This window comes from Saitoella complicata (assembly GCF_001661265.1).
Source record: "Saitoella complicata NRRL Y-17804 unplaced genomic scaffold SAICOscaffold_28, whole genome shotgun sequence".
Taxonomy (NCBI): Eukaryota; Fungi; Ascomycota; class Saitoellomycetes; order Saitoellales; family Saitoellaceae; genus Saitoella; species Saitoella complicata.
Window position 1 is genome coordinate 166,020 of NW_017567019.1, and position 12,591 is coordinate 178,610.

Genomic DNA, 12,591 nt, shown 5'->3' on the forward strand with positions numbered 1-12,591 from the left:
TTAGTAACTGTTAACTGATAAAGCTCTAACAGCGCGGAATTTATCACGGCGTCCACCCTGGACCGGTATGGAGAAAGTCAGACATACGTAGACATAGCAAAATCAAGACTGCTCATTTCAAAAGAACCTGATTAACGCACAAACTCCACCCCATACGGTATACATATACGTCCAACATTGGAAACCTTAAAATACACTGTCTCATCCTGCGCTAATGCGAGCTCAAGGGATACTGCTCGTGGCTTGGCGGTCCGGTTCTTCATACTTACGATCAAACTCTTCACCTTGAACCTGCCCAGCAGTGTCGTTAATGGCTTCGTACTTCGCTTTCATCTTCTGCCATCGCGCCTCTTCATCATCGATCAAATTGTTAACCGCAGTTTTTTGACCCCGTGAGAAATACACGGGTTTGCGACCACGGTCCTTCGCAGCCTCTTCATCCACAACTACGTACCGTACGCCGCCTCCTGGGGCTTCAAACATGGCGTCTTGAAGTACTTGATCCATGATACGCCTGAGTGCACGCGCTCCGGTCTTCTTGACCAAAGCGCGGCGTGCAATTTGGGCCAGAGCGGGGGTTGTGAAGTACAACTCAACGAACGAGAGCGCAAATATTTGTTTGTATTGGGAGACCAGGGAGTTGTGAGGCTCAGTCAGGATATGCAAGAGCTGAGATAGAGAAAGTTTCGCAAGTGGGGCGAAGGTGGGTATGCGGCCAACAAACTCGGGGATGAATCCTGTAGGAAGAGTTAGCCAAGATATTTAGGACTTTTCCGGTGTACCCTGTACCAAATTTAATGAGATCTGTGGGCTCCAAGAGATCGAGCAGATTCTCCTTCGGCGTATCTGGGGCAAAAAGTACGCTCTTGTCATCGTCGCCGGCCTTCTCCTCAGACTCGAGATTCCTGTCACGCCGGATAGCGTTTCCGAAACTGCAGTCGTCTGTGAGCTTGTGCCGTGTGTGACTGCCGGTGCAACTTACCCGATACTGCCTTTATCCAAGCGTCTGGCAATCAACTCCTCCATTCCCACGAACGCTCCGCTCAAAATGAAAAGGATGTTGCTCGTATCAACCATGTAAATCTCACCCTTCTGTGAAGAGGTTGTACCCGAACCTAACCCTGCTGTAGTTCGTGGACGTTCCTTCCCAACTTTGTCCGTACATTCCACTATGGCTCCTTCGAGCATTTTCAGTAATGCTTGCTGAACACCTTCACCACTGACATCCTTCCCGTGTCTATCAGGGTGACGAGCAATCTTGTCCACTTCATCAAGGCAAATAATACCTGATTCGGCCCGGCGAACATCCCAGTCACAGCTGGCTAGAAGTCTCTCCACACACCTCTCCACATCGTCACCAATGTATCCCGCCTCGGTCAACCCTGTGCAATCACTGATGTATAGTGGCACGTCTAGAATCTTCGCAAGGGTTCTAAACAATTGTCAGTCGGTGGCAACTCGTAATACTAGGTATGCATACCGTGCGAGTAATGTCTTTCCGGATCCCGTTGGACCCAGAAGCAGAACGTTACTCTTTTCAATCGTCGGTGGCGGTAGCGAAGCACCCTCACGTTGTCCTGGAAAGTCTGATATGACGGGATGTTTGTTTACAGGCTCTGGATCTTCCATGGCGTCTGCTGCAGCGATGTCGGCCTGGGCTTGCAAGAAGCGAGTTCGGAGGTAATGATTGTATACTGCCACCGAGAGTATGCGCTTAGCGTTATCCTGACCAGTAACGTATCCATCTAGGGTACGTTTCATACTCCGGGGTGGCGGAGGTTGAGGTAATTGTCGAGGAGGGAGCCCAGCTGGCTGAGCCAGTGGGGCTGGGGCATAGGGAGGAATGTATCCCTTAAGCTTGTCCGACGTACGCGGAACGACGAACGTACGGCGCGAGGCATTTGGAAGGGATCCAAGTACGCAAGGCTGAGGAAACGGACGCTGAGAGAGCTTCAACATTGCCGTCAAATGGCTTGTTTGTTGACGAGATGGACAGTTGGGGAAGGGCAACGACTCGTGAATGTGCTGGGCGCGGCTTCGGGCCACTTACGCTGGGGGATGCGGGGGTAACGTACGTACAGTAAGGAACGACCTTGATTGCCGATAAGATACTCGAACCGAAGAATCGGAAAATATCATCGCAATTGTTCGACTAAGTACCTCCACCTCCTGCTACCAGTTGCTTTAACACGCGTAACGTACACTTCTACTCCCGCAGACAAGTCTGAATCTGAAAGATAGCCGTCTTCACACGCTCCCTTACATCTTGTGTATCATCCTCGGTCATGTTGTAAATCTTTGCCACAATGCCAATATCTCTTAGACACTGCACTGCATGTCTGGCGCTCACTGTATGTCTGTCAGTGTGTGTCCATAGGCATGAGTCAGCTTACACATACTGGTCTGCTCCACGGTCCGTTCACCGAGACTCGTGAGGTTGATGATTGTCCAAACACATCCAAGTCGTACAGCGCAGTCATTGTCATCAAGCCGCTGCCGAAGCGCTTCAAGTATCCGTTCGTCTTCCAGGATGAGGTTCCGGTGACTGTCGTTCCCTACGGCGATGTGTACCAGAATGAATATAGCTGGCTCGACGAGTTGATGAGGCGCTCCCGGCTGTAGCTTTTCAAGGATCAAACCGAGCAAGGATTTAGGCGATAGTACTGAGAACAAGAGATCCAGATTCTGAAAAGAGGTTAGCAATGACGTGGAATAGCTGGTTGAGTAGAACGCACCTCAGCACCGTCGGCCGTTAAATTTTGAAAGCAGTCGAGCGCCTGCTCTTGAATTGCTATATCGTCGTCGTTGATACGCTCCATGAAAATTTCCAACCCTAGGTTCTGTAGAACACTTTGCTTGACAGATGTCTTTTGTTTGTAGAAGAGATGCTTCAATGTCCAGATCCTATATGCAATGTAAGCGAAAGCACAACGAGGCCATGACATGCGAAACATACGCATTCAACCGCAATGCAGGTTCGTTGTCGTGGACCTGTGCCCGTAGTATTCTGAGAATCTCGTGTTCCATAATCGTCTAAACCAAAACGTCAGCCTGTCATCCAGTAAGGGCCCATCGGAACACATACCTTTCGCATGGGAGAAAACTCCAGAACCAGGTTGCACAACGCAGCACTTGCTGCCACTCTGACCTCCACAGACTCATCCTCAAGACACTTCATCATTGGCGGCACAAGAGCCACATCAGTCAACGTTGTGCGGAGAATGCAGACACTGCGCGACATACTCCGCACGCACTGACATGCTGCTGCTCGTACGGAAGCATTCGGATTCGATAGAGACGTAATGATGAAGGGCATGAAACCCTTGTCCGATACCTCCTTCCTGTAATCGTCTTTGAATAACGTAAGGGCAGCGACGGCGAGCAGTATTGATTCGGTGGCCTTCTCTTTGTCCGTCGCGGGCGTAGAATCTGACGATATTCTGGTCACCATCGTGGAAAGCTTTTTGATAGCATCCGCTTGAACGGCAGCTGTTTGAACGTCGACGCCGTCAGTAACAAGATGTGCTACAGTATATGTTAGTTAGCTGATACGCGCAGCTTCTCCGTATGCTTCTCACCTAATACAAGCGGAGCAGTCTCCGCGACGGACAAGTCTTCGTCATCAAATAACCTCACCAAGATAGGCACAACGACCAGAGCAATCTGCCCAGTATGCTTCTTAGGTATAGATCCTGCTCGATACATATACGATAGCACAGAAGCAGCACTCAGTCGCGTCATCGGCCGTGGTCCACGCACCAGACTGAGCAAGATAGGCACAACATCATGACCCAACCCGAGCATGACCGACAACCGCGGTGAACCCCGGATAATCGTACCCAGTGCCGTCAACGCCGTCTCCACGAGTTTGCTATGGATCAGAACACCGCTGCTGTCCCGTTTTTGACCTACGCTCCCACCCGTGAATGCCTCCTGCTCGATCACGGCGATCAAAGCATCAATGACACCCGCGTCTGCCAACGCGTACTTCTGGTCTTCTGTTTGGCAACACTTGTGGACCAGGTTCATGGATAGTTCGGCTTGTTGGACGGTGTAGGGCCTCAACGGTCTCGTGATGTGGAGGAATTTTGTGAGGATGCTGAGCATGGAGGGAGTAAAGAGAGATGCTCGAGGAGCGGCGGGAGTATCCATGAGTGTCGTAAGTACCCGAAGACATGCGATTTGGAGGTCTGGAGGCGATGTAGGCGCTGACAGTGCTGCATACACCGGCGGGAGAACATCCGCACCAAGCAAGTATTGTTGTACGGTATCGCCACCTAAACAGACGGTTAGCGAGAGCAATAGGTGCGGGTAGATATCTCTCGCCATGCGCAATTGAGCCGATAATAATGGCCGCCTGTATCTTAACCTCCGACGGTTCATCCTGCGACCCCAGCAGCGCAATCAACTCCGGCACAATGCCCGATGTCAAGCATTCCTCCTTCTTCTGCTGGTGCCCGATAACTTCGTTCTTTAGCTTCTTAAGCTGGGCGACCTTAGAGTCGTCGGCATTCACCATGGTAATTCTGACTTTCGAGGGGTGTCTGGGTGTACGTACGACGTACGAAAGCTTCACCCCGTTCTACTGCAGCCCGGGGTCTGCAGCATGACGTTGGGATGGAGAAGCTCGACGATAGCTGCGGCGTACATCGGCTGGGGACGGTTACGACTTGCAATGAGGATTTGAGAAAGCAATGAGTCAATTCGACGTGTCCGTCTAGCTATGTCTCTCTTGTTAAGCTAGGCGTCACAGCAGTCACGGTTACGATGGAAGAATATATATATGAAAGGCAACAACATAGCCTGATCACAGAAATGCAGAAAAGCGAATGCTTGTCGGCTGCAACGGACAGGTGTATGGACTCTGACAACTCTGAGTTAGCAATCATGCGGACGAGCTCCTGCCAGACCTGAGGTGGTCCGTAATCCGCAGCCTTCGCATCTCGTAAATGCTTCCAAGCCCGTGATGTTGAATACGCATTGACCTGTGTCCGAGCAAGAACATGCAGAAGGGTCATATTCTCCGTGATCTGCATGTCTCATTGTCGACGGATATGAAAGGGGTACAAGGTGACGAGCGACTTGACGATTGAGGTGGACGGAGGGAAGAGGACGACTCGAATTGGACAAGGATGGGACGGAAGGAGGAGGTGGGAGGTAGGTAGGGATGAAGGAAGAAAGCGAGAAGAATTCGAATTTTTGCAGGTAGGTAAGGTGGGGGTGTTCGGATATCGATCGCGGAGGGACCTAAAAGTTCCTGTAGGAGTAACCATATCCAACATCAGTACCCATATCAATGCCGCGCACTCTGATTAATCCCTCTCATCATGAGGGCTGCGGTCCCCGGGACTGCGATCACCTAAGGAGATGTTAGCAATCAGAATAACTTGAGTTGGTACAAAATCCTTACCAGCGGGCTCGTCCAACATCTTCACATCACCTTCCCTGTCATCCCTAGGAGACCTGGGCGACCTTCCACCCCTAGCACTCCTAGACCTAGACCTTCCCCTGTCTTCAGGGCTGTAGTCTCTCCTGGGCGACCTCGACCTGCTGCGAGAACGAGAACGCGCATGTCCGCGATCGCGCTCGTCGTCACCACCACGAGACCCGCGGCGGGGAAGAGGAGAGCGGGAAGAGTCGGGGAGTCCACGACGAGAACGACGAGGGGAACTGCGACGTCCGCGACCGTCCTGGCGCCAAGAGGAAGAAGGGTTATTACGAGCCCACTACAATTCATGTCAGGAGCAGTTCGAAAGTCAATTGAGTTACAGACATACCTCAACGTTCAGGACATCCCTTCCTAGCCTGCGACCGTGCATATCATTGTAGGCATCGTCCGCATCACGGTCATCCTCGTACTCGACGAAAGCAAACGCACGAGCCGAAGGGTGACGTGTAGCGGGGATGTCACAGCGAACGAGGCGACCGAAACGCTCAAATTCGAAGGCAAGGTCCCTGGCACGAACTCCGGGACCGAATCCAGTAACGTAGAGGGTGTTGCGAGGCATTGGTGATGTGTTGTGTTGGTTGAGGTAAAGTTCAAGGCGACCAACCACGACTCAAGTACGCCGGCTGCGGCCTGCACCGCCATGACGGGTCTCGCATGGAAGCATGTGCAAGATGATCGTAAATCGAAACATACAAGGGCACAAAATTGTAAGCGTTTTGAAGTCGTCCTGATAACGCAATGGCTCGGAATGTTGCTCATTTGTAGGGCACTGACACGTGACGGTTGAAAGATGATAGCGTTTCTCGACCTCGATCGAGTGTAAAAGACATAAAGCTAATATGAATTCGGGTATGTCAGAAAATGGTATCGATATAATACATCATCCAGAAAATGTCCTCTAGATCCTCATCGCCAGCTACTGCCTTCGTGGTTTACTCCACAGCGAGGACAATGGCGGTCCTCGTAGGAATGTAAACCTGCAAGTAGTTCGCGCGACCGTTCCATTCGAATGGAGTGGTGAAGAACTCGCTATTCGTGTCAATTCTGTTCAATCCTCCGAACTTCTCATCGTCTGTGCTCAAGACGATCTTGTATTTGCCGGGCTGTTGGATACCGACACGGTAATCCACGAAGCTACAAAATGCTCAGGTTAGCACATAGAGGAATTGAGAATGGTTACAAGTCTTACCTCTGGTTGGGGTGGAAGTTGAAGATGAAAAGCAATCCAGCCCTCTCAAACACGATGACCTTGTCGCCCTCGTGCTTCAAGGAAATGTAAGCCTGGGGGCTGTGTAGCCACCCAAACTTCTCCTCAGTCTTCTGCAGCGCCGCGTCGAACTCCCAAAGCTGGCCATACCTCAACAATTGGTCATCAACCAAGTTGAACTGACGCCTAGCATGCTGGAAGGAGGAGTTGTTTCCAGCACGGGGAAAGTCAAGCCACTCGGGATGTCCAAACTCATTACCTTCGAAACAAAGCCAGCCTTCACCGCCAAGAGCGTGGGTGATGAGCCGGATCATCTTGTGCAAGGCCATTCCGCGTTCGACGATAGGCGTGAACTCGCTGAGCTTGGACATGTTGGTGTACATCTCCTTGTCCATAAGCCAGAATGCAAGAGTCTTGTCGCCGACAAGTGCCTGGTCGTGCGATTCGGCATATGCGATGGTTTTCTCGCCATGCCTGCGGTTTGTCAAGGTGAAGCAGATGTTCCCCATGTCCCAGTCCTCGTCCTGCCCCTCCTTGAGCAGCTTGATCCACATGTCGGGCACGGCCATTGCTAGGCGGTAGTCAAACCCAACACCACCCAGAGGAACAGGTACACACAAAGCTGGCATACCCGACACATCCTCAGCGATGGTGATTATGTTCGGGTACAGGTTGTGCAACATCTCGTTTGCCATCATGAGGTACACGACGGCCTCCTCATCAACGCCGGGACCGAAGTACTCGTGGTAACCACCGCTGAAACCCGTGCCGATCCCGTGGTGAGTATACATCATACTTGTAACACCGTCAAAGCGGAAGCCGTCGAAACCGTACTCCTCAATCCAAAATCTGAGATTACTGAGAAGGAAGCGCAACACTTCGTGGCTACCGTAATTGAACAACCTCGAATCCCAGAGCTCGTGCCTGCCCTTAGCGCCTCCATGGAAATATTGATGGTCAGTTCCGTCGTATTCGTTGAGTCCATCATCGACGTTCTTGGAGGAGTGCGAGTGTACGACATCGAGGAGGACGGTGATACCGAGACGGTGAGCCTCATCGACGAGAGCCATGAGCTCCTCAGGCGTACCATACCGGGAACTTGCCGCGAAGAAGCTAGTGACCTGGTAACCGAAGGAGGCGTAGTAAGCATGCTCCATAATAGCCATGAGTTGAATAGTGTTATATCCCAAAGCTGCGATTCGAGGCAAGATGTTGTTCTTGAACTCGGTGTATGTAGTGACACGGTGTTCAGGGCTAGAAATACCAACGTGAGCCTCGTACACCCTCAAGCTTTCTGGTCTTGCGGGCTTCTTGTGCTTCCACTGGTACTTTTGGGGAGGGTTCCAGAACACTGCGTCGTACACCGGGCTCACAGACAAGTCTTGCACGACACGCTTAGACCAGGCAGGCAAGCGGTAGATCCTTGATCCATCCTCCTTGATCATTGTGATCTTTACCTTGGAGTTGTGGGGAATAGCGCATGCGCCCTTGACGGGTGGAATGGTGATCGACCACACACCGTAGTCATCCCGGGTCATGGGCTGAGAAGCAGGGTCCCAATTGTCTGGCAAAATTGTCAGCAATGATCATTATGAGAATTGAAACTTAAACGTACTGAAGTCTCCAACAAGAGATGCCTCCTTAGCTCCCGGAGCCCACTCCCTGTAGGTGACTGTCCCGTCCGACTTCACAATGAACCCGAACATCTCGTACCCACGGCTGAACTTTTCCAAACCACCTTCGCTCTGGTCAATGTTCTTGATCCATTTCTGGCATTCGTCATAGCGGTGACGGATGCTATCTGTGAACGGCTTGAGCCATGGATCAATGACCGTAATGGCCGTTCCATCGGTGGGGAGAGGACCAGAGTCTGACATGTTGTATGAGGCTGTTCGTCGATTGATCTGACTATAGCTGCTTGATCCGGATGTAATTGAGCTGCAATTCAGGGTGCGATTGGGGATGGTTGGGGTTTTATGCGGACGTTCAGTTCTCACTCTCCAACAGCAGCTCTACGCGGGGCCGCCCATGGGGGGGAGCCAATGACGCACGGCGCAGCGTCTAACCTTAAACCATCAGGGTGTGAGCCTGGCATCGGATGGCCTCCGAGGAGCAATTGTTGGGGGAAAAAATGCTGATTTTCAGAATGGATGCAGGTGTATCTATCTTCAGCTGGATGGACTTCTTTGCCTGGCTGTTACTGCTACAATGAGAAGGCATGGGTGGACAGTGGAGTATTATGGTATGACTTTATAATCCATCGACATCTTATCTTCGAGCTCAGGGAAAGCCCCTTTAAGTAAAATTACAGTTCGCTTCGACCATTTTGAGTTCCCTTCAACTCGTCCCCGGTCACATTCCTACACTTAACTTAAGCCCTGCCAGCAAGCTCCTTGGCAATGGTGGCAGCCTTAGCCTGGGCATCCTCAATAGCACCAACCATGTAGAAAGCACCCTCAGGCAAGTTGTCGTGCTTACCCTCGATGATCTCCTTGAAGGAACGGATGGTGTCCTTAAGAGAGACGAGCTTACCCTCAATACCAGTGAAAACCTCAGCGACAGCGAAGGGCTGGGACATGAACCTCTGAATCTTACGCGCACGCTCGACAGTCAACTTGTCGGCCTCAGACAACTCGTCCATACCCAAAATAGCAATGATGTCCTGGAGAGACTTGTAGTCCTGAAGCATACGCTGGGTCTGGGTAGCGACACGGTAGTGCTCCTCACCCAAGATACGGGGGTCCAACATACGGGACTTGGAGTCGAGGGGGTCGACAGCGGGGTAGATACCCAACTCGGAGATACCACGGGACAAGACAGTGGTGGCGTCCAAATGAGCGAAAGTAGTAGCGGGGGCAGGGTCAGTCAAATCGTCAGCAGGGACGTAGACGGCCTGGACGGAGGTAATGGAACCCTTCTTGGTGGTGGTAATACGCTCCTGCATCTGACCCATGTCGGTGGAGAGGGTGGGCTGGTAACCGACAGCGGAAGGAATACGACCCAAAAGGGCAGACACCTCAGAACCGGCCTGGGTGAAACGGAAAATGTTGTCAATGAAGAGCAACACATCCTGACCTTCCTCGTCACGGAAGTACTCAGCAATGGTCAAACCGGTCAAAGCGACACGGGCACGGGCACCAGGGGGCTCGTTCATCTGTCCGAAGACGAGAGCGGCCTTGGAGTCACCGTCAAGCTTGATGACACCGGTCTCAATCATTTCGTGGTACAAGTCGTTACCCTCACGAGTACGCTCACCGACACCACAGAAGACGGAGTAACCACCGTGAGCCTTGGCGACGTTGTTAATAAGCTCCTGAATGAAGACGGTCTTACCGACACCGGCACCACCGAAGAGACCAATCTTACCACCACGGGCGTAGGGGGCGAGAAGGTCGACGACCTTGATACCGGTCTCGAGAACCTCGGGAGCGGTGGACTGGTCAACGAACTCGGGGGCATCAGCGTGGATGGGGAGGTACTTGTCGGCCTTGATGGGTCCTCTCTCGTCGATGGGCTCACCAATGACGTTCAAGATACGGCCGAGGGTACCGGCACCAACGGGAACCATGATGGGGTTACCGGTGTCGACAACCTTGGCACCACGGACCAAACCCTCAGTACCGTCCATGGCAATGGTACGGACGGTGTTCTCTCCCAAGTGCTGGGCAACCTCGAGAACGAGGCGACCACCCTGGAAGTCCTGGACCTCGAGGGCGTTAAGAATAGGGGGAAGGGACTCGGAGTCGAACTGAACGTCGACGACGGCACTGAAAGATGATTATCAGTAATTGATCGAAATGGTGATAAAAAGAGATTGACGAACCCAATGATGGTCTTGACCTTACCGGCACTGACGGCCTTGGTCTCGGTGGCCATGGAGCGGGCTGCAATTGCTCGTTAGCATTGGATCAATGACAAGCTCTCTTCCATCTCCTCGAGGGTCGTGATGACGCCACGACAGAACGGGAAGAACGGGGCGAGAACGTACTCAAACGAGCATTGGCCTGGACGACCTTGATGGCCTGGGCACCAGTCCTGATGGCTCCGCGAGCAATCTGCATTTTTGTGATGTGTGGGTGGAGAGGGTTCGTGGTGGATCAAGAACTCGTCAGCGCCTGAGGATTTTCTGCGAGCACCGCGCCGCGGGCCAAAGGGGGAACTCGGGCATGACGAATGCATTCGTGGAAAGGTAGAGAATAGAAGAACAGCTAGTATTACTGCTATTGGACACAGATGGTATATATGGTATCATTGATCCCGTCCGACCCCCCCTCACCCCAACCAACCCCAGGCCCATCTCATGTGCTCAGGCCTGGGCCCGATCCGAGCCGTGGTCCCCCACCTTCATCTAGCATTGGGGACGCTTAACCAAACAGCTTCCACCACACACGCCGCAACCAATGCGACAAACGTAATCTTCCAATACATTCTATTCTGAATGTTCCAAATCCATGGTTCATCAATTGCCTTCTCCCTCTCAAAGATTGCTTGGCTGCCCAAACTTGGGCGACGTGCTGTCGAAGGCAAAACAGCCGAAGTAATGGACCCCGAACGTTGTGGCATTGACAGAGGAGTAGCTTCGTCATCCTCTGCGAGTTCCCATGGGTAGAGCTGTCTTGCACGACGCCCATACACCTGTCAATCCAGGGTTAGCTACTGCAATGAACTTCTTTCGCTCAATTATCCCCATACATACCTGAAAACAGAGTCCCTTCCATGCTCCATATACTTCCATGATACCAAACAACGTAAAAGGAACGGCGATACACCTATATCCTCGCGCTAACCCTACCAAGATACACACCAGGTTGATGACTAAGGAGATGATAGAGTTCACAGTTCCAACACCATAATGCCACCAAATCTTCTTCGGGCCAACGTTGACCGTAGCAAATTTGAGAAATCCAGGTAGCGATGATGTGTGCATCATATCATAGCAGCACACGCTTGCCTCGGCGAAGATGGTTGGGTGCGTCGACCCTCTCGCGTGGGACACGATTGCACGACGGAGGGATGACGGGATGTTGAGCTCCATTTCTCCTCCAGGAGTAAAGAAATAGGCGATGACTTTGTCTATCTCACTCCTGAACGGTTGGAACCTCGTATCCATACCTGTACCGGAAGCCGCCTGTACTCCCACCAATAAAGGACGGCTGGGTGTCGTCGGCGGAGATGGATAGACATCACTGGCTGTGAGAGCCGTCCCAGGCCGGTCATGTGCCGATGAAGGCGGGATCAAGGTCTGAGACGTACGTTTTCCCGTCAATTGGGGTACCGCTATCCTGCTCCTTCTCTTCTCTTCAACTCCACCCTCTGGCACCGGCGAACTCCTCGCCTGTTCTTCCGCACTCAATTTCTCCCATCGTTTCTTATAAGCCCGGAGCCAATTGTAAAACAGTAGGTTCTCCGCGCTGTGTTCCTTATGCACCAGATAGGCTTCGAAATCTCCGCAGGACATAGGGGAGCATCGCGTATTGTCCAGAAGCTGGTCAAGGCGAGGTGGTTCGGGTTTGCGTCGGAAAATCTCGAGAGGGTTACCGGCGTTCTCGAGTGGATTGACTCCTGGGGGCAGGCAAGAACGTGACTTTGTCTTTGCGGGTGTGGCCGTGGTGGAGTCGCCGGAACCCACATACTCAAGGTCTGGCACAGGCGCACTCATTGGTCGTAACGTCGTGAACTGGACGTGGAGGGTGACAGTTGGACTTGATCGATCGCCTTCTCGGCTCAGGGCGGGATGAATGCTTCTACAGCCAGTTTGCGACCGTATGCGATTGTGCGGCCGGCGGTGGTGTATCTGCGGCTTCCGCGTTGCGCACAACGCCTGACTGAGTACCGCGGCCGCACCGGATTCCGACTTATTGCGGATGCAGATGCCAAATCTACGTGTGAGGCTAAGGCCTAGGGTGACCTTCGAGAAGGGTGTTTCTGATAGCAT

General features: G+C 52.4%; 6 protein-coding genes across 6 annotated transcripts; all 6 read right to left on the bottom strand.

The window, feature by feature from the left end:
* Positions 1-222: 222 nt before the first annotated feature.
* On the bottom strand, positions 223-1,761 carry SAICODRAFT_10215 (ClpX, ATPase regulatory subunit; the record flags this gene model as incomplete). The annotated part of the gene is made up of 4 exons (XM_019165192.1): positions 223-737; positions 790-932; positions 983-1,432; positions 1,481-1,761. The coding sequence occupies 4 exons, from the start codon at positions 1,759-1,761 to the stop codon at positions 223-225; spliced, it is 1,389 nt and encodes a 462-aa protein (XP_019021276.1).
* A 365-nt stretch (positions 1,762-2,126) lies between these two features.
* Positions 2,127-4,519, bottom strand: SAICODRAFT_21908 (ARM repeat-containing protein; the record flags this gene model as incomplete). Its single annotated transcript, XM_019166491.1, has 7 exons — positions 2,127-2,349; positions 2,400-2,685; positions 2,736-2,904; positions 2,957-3,033; positions 3,086-3,525; positions 3,579-4,217; positions 4,288-4,519. The coding sequence occupies 7 exons, from the start codon at positions 4,517-4,519 to the stop codon at positions 2,207-2,209; spliced, it is 1,986 nt and encodes a 661-aa protein (XP_019021277.1). The 3' UTR covers positions 2,127-2,206.
* Positions 4,520-5,312: 793 nt separating this feature from the next.
* On the bottom strand, positions 5,313-6,008 carry SAICODRAFT_27857 (uncharacterized protein; the record flags this gene model as incomplete). The annotated part of the gene is made up of 2 exons (XM_019167061.1): positions 5,313-5,726; positions 5,778-6,008. 2 exons carry the CDS (start codon positions 6,006-6,008, stop codon positions 5,313-5,315), a joined length of 645 nt encoding a protein of 214 aa, XP_019021278.1.
* Positions 6,009-6,381: 373 nt separating this feature from the next.
* SAICODRAFT_10218 (1,4-alpha-glucan-branching enzyme) lies at positions 6,382-8,533 on the bottom strand (the record flags this gene model as incomplete). Its single annotated transcript, XM_019165193.1, has 3 exons — positions 6,382-6,583; positions 6,639-8,220; positions 8,272-8,533. The coding sequence occupies 3 exons, from the start codon at positions 8,531-8,533 to the stop codon at positions 6,382-6,384; spliced, it is 2,046 nt and encodes a 681-aa protein (XP_019021279.1).
* Positions 8,534-9,027: 494 nt separating this feature from the next.
* On the bottom strand, positions 9,028-10,674 carry SAICODRAFT_97696 (ATP synthase F1, beta subunit; the record flags this gene model as incomplete). Its single annotated transcript, XM_019172125.1, has 2 exons — positions 10,480-10,674; positions 9,028-10,423 (listed from the first exon to the last, which is right to left on the bottom strand). The coding sequence occupies exons 1-2, from the start codon at positions 10,530-10,532 to the stop codon at positions 9,028-9,030; spliced, it is 1,449 nt and encodes a 482-aa protein (XP_019021280.1). The 5' UTR covers positions 10,533-10,674.
* A 326-nt stretch (positions 10,675-11,000) lies between these two features.
* SAICODRAFT_10220 (uncharacterized protein) lies at positions 11,001-12,315 on the bottom strand (the record flags this gene model as incomplete). Its single annotated transcript, XM_019165194.1, has 2 exons — positions 11,001-11,291; positions 11,353-12,315. 2 exons carry the CDS (start codon positions 12,313-12,315, stop codon positions 11,001-11,003), a joined length of 1,254 nt encoding a protein of 417 aa, XP_019021281.1.
* Positions 12,316-12,591: the final 276 nt, after the last annotated feature.